This window comes from Otolemur garnettii, unplaced genomic scaffold, assembly GCF_000181295.1.
Source record: "Otolemur garnettii isolate 467f Iridium unplaced genomic scaffold, OtoGar3 scaffold00002, whole genome shotgun sequence".
Classification (NCBI taxonomy): Eukaryota; Metazoa; Chordata; class Mammalia; order Primates; family Galagidae; genus Otolemur; species Otolemur garnettii.
The window spans coordinates 49292426-49293619 of NW_003852397.1; the positions used below are offsets into that span (position 1 = coordinate 49292426).

At 36.7% G+C, this 1194-nt stretch overlaps 1 protein-coding gene across 1 annotated transcript in view; it reads right to left on the reverse strand.

Moving 5' to 3' along the window:
* The window catches only part of DYNC1LI1 (dynein cytoplasmic 1 light intermediate chain 1), a 43978-nt gene that overhangs the window by 2803 nt on the left and 39981 nt on the right, over positions 1 to 1194 (reverse strand). The window contains exon 10 of the mRNA XM_023513116.1: positions 911 to 1033. Coding sequence (XP_023368884.1) covers positions 911 to 1033 — 123 coding nt within the window. The remainder of the gene's footprint in view (positions 1 to 910; positions 1034 to 1194) is intronic.

The following is a 1194-nucleotide window of genomic DNA, read 5'->3' on the forward strand; positions in this document are numbered from 1 at the left end:
GAGTCTCCTGCCTCTGCCTCCCAAGTAGCTGGGACCACAGGCGCCTGCCACAATGCCTGGCTATTTTTTGGTTGCAGCCATCATTGTTGTTTGGCAGGCTGGGCTGGATTTGAACCTGCCACCTTAGGTATATGTGGCTGGCTGGCACCTTAGCCACTTGAGCCACAGGCGCCGAGCCCAAAACTATTTTAAATGAAAAGATGTTAGATGGTAATGTGTTATCTCTCCTTTGAAAGGGGTTCTTCAAAAACAGAACATTGAGAAATACTTGCCTGAAGTATTACAATAAATTACCTAATCCTACATGAAAATCAGTAGAAGTTCTGAGAGATAAATGAGCACAAGATAATAGCAAACAATTCAGAGGAGAGAAATACAAAAAGCAGGGAAATATTATGGAAAAAGTCCTTATTAGTTAATATTTGGAGAATAGTTATCAGATTGTGGTAAAATCTCAATACTCAATGTTGATAACCAAGTTGAACCACCTATTTGAACAAACATTATTAAAAGGCATACAAATGTACAAATTCTGAATTATTAATACCACTTATGACAATTATTCCTACACAAGTAACTATTATGCATAGTTTTGTCATTTTAATTGTAGGTTACCTATTATAGTATAAATATGAATTTCTTTAATGATCTACCATAGCAGAGTGACTAAATATAATAAAATTTCCACGATGGAAGTGCTAATACATCAAGACTACACTGTAACATGGTTTGCAATCTGGTTAACTATGAGATTATGTCTCCAGACCAAGCTTAGAACATATTGTACAAAAATGAAAACAGTTATGGTAAAAGGTGGAATTCTAGGTAGATTTCTTTCCATTGTAAAATAAATGTTCTGTGTTGTTTTCTCTGAGGGGGAGGGATAGGAGAGAAAGAGAGGGAGAGAGGCACCTTTCATGTTTGGATCAATTTTTTTTGACCCAGCAGGGATGGGCGACACACTGGCCACATTGGATGAGACAGATCTGTTTGGTGTTCGAGGGGAGCCTCCTGGGACTCTTGGTGAGGCATCCTATGTAAAAATAGAAAACCCACAATATAAAAACATGATTCACAGGAGAGAAATACAAAAAGCAGGGAAATATTATGGAAAACGTCCTTATTAGTTAGTATTTGGAGAATAGTTATCAGGTTGTGATTTCTTTTACCATCATAAAAGTTATTATGAAAAAA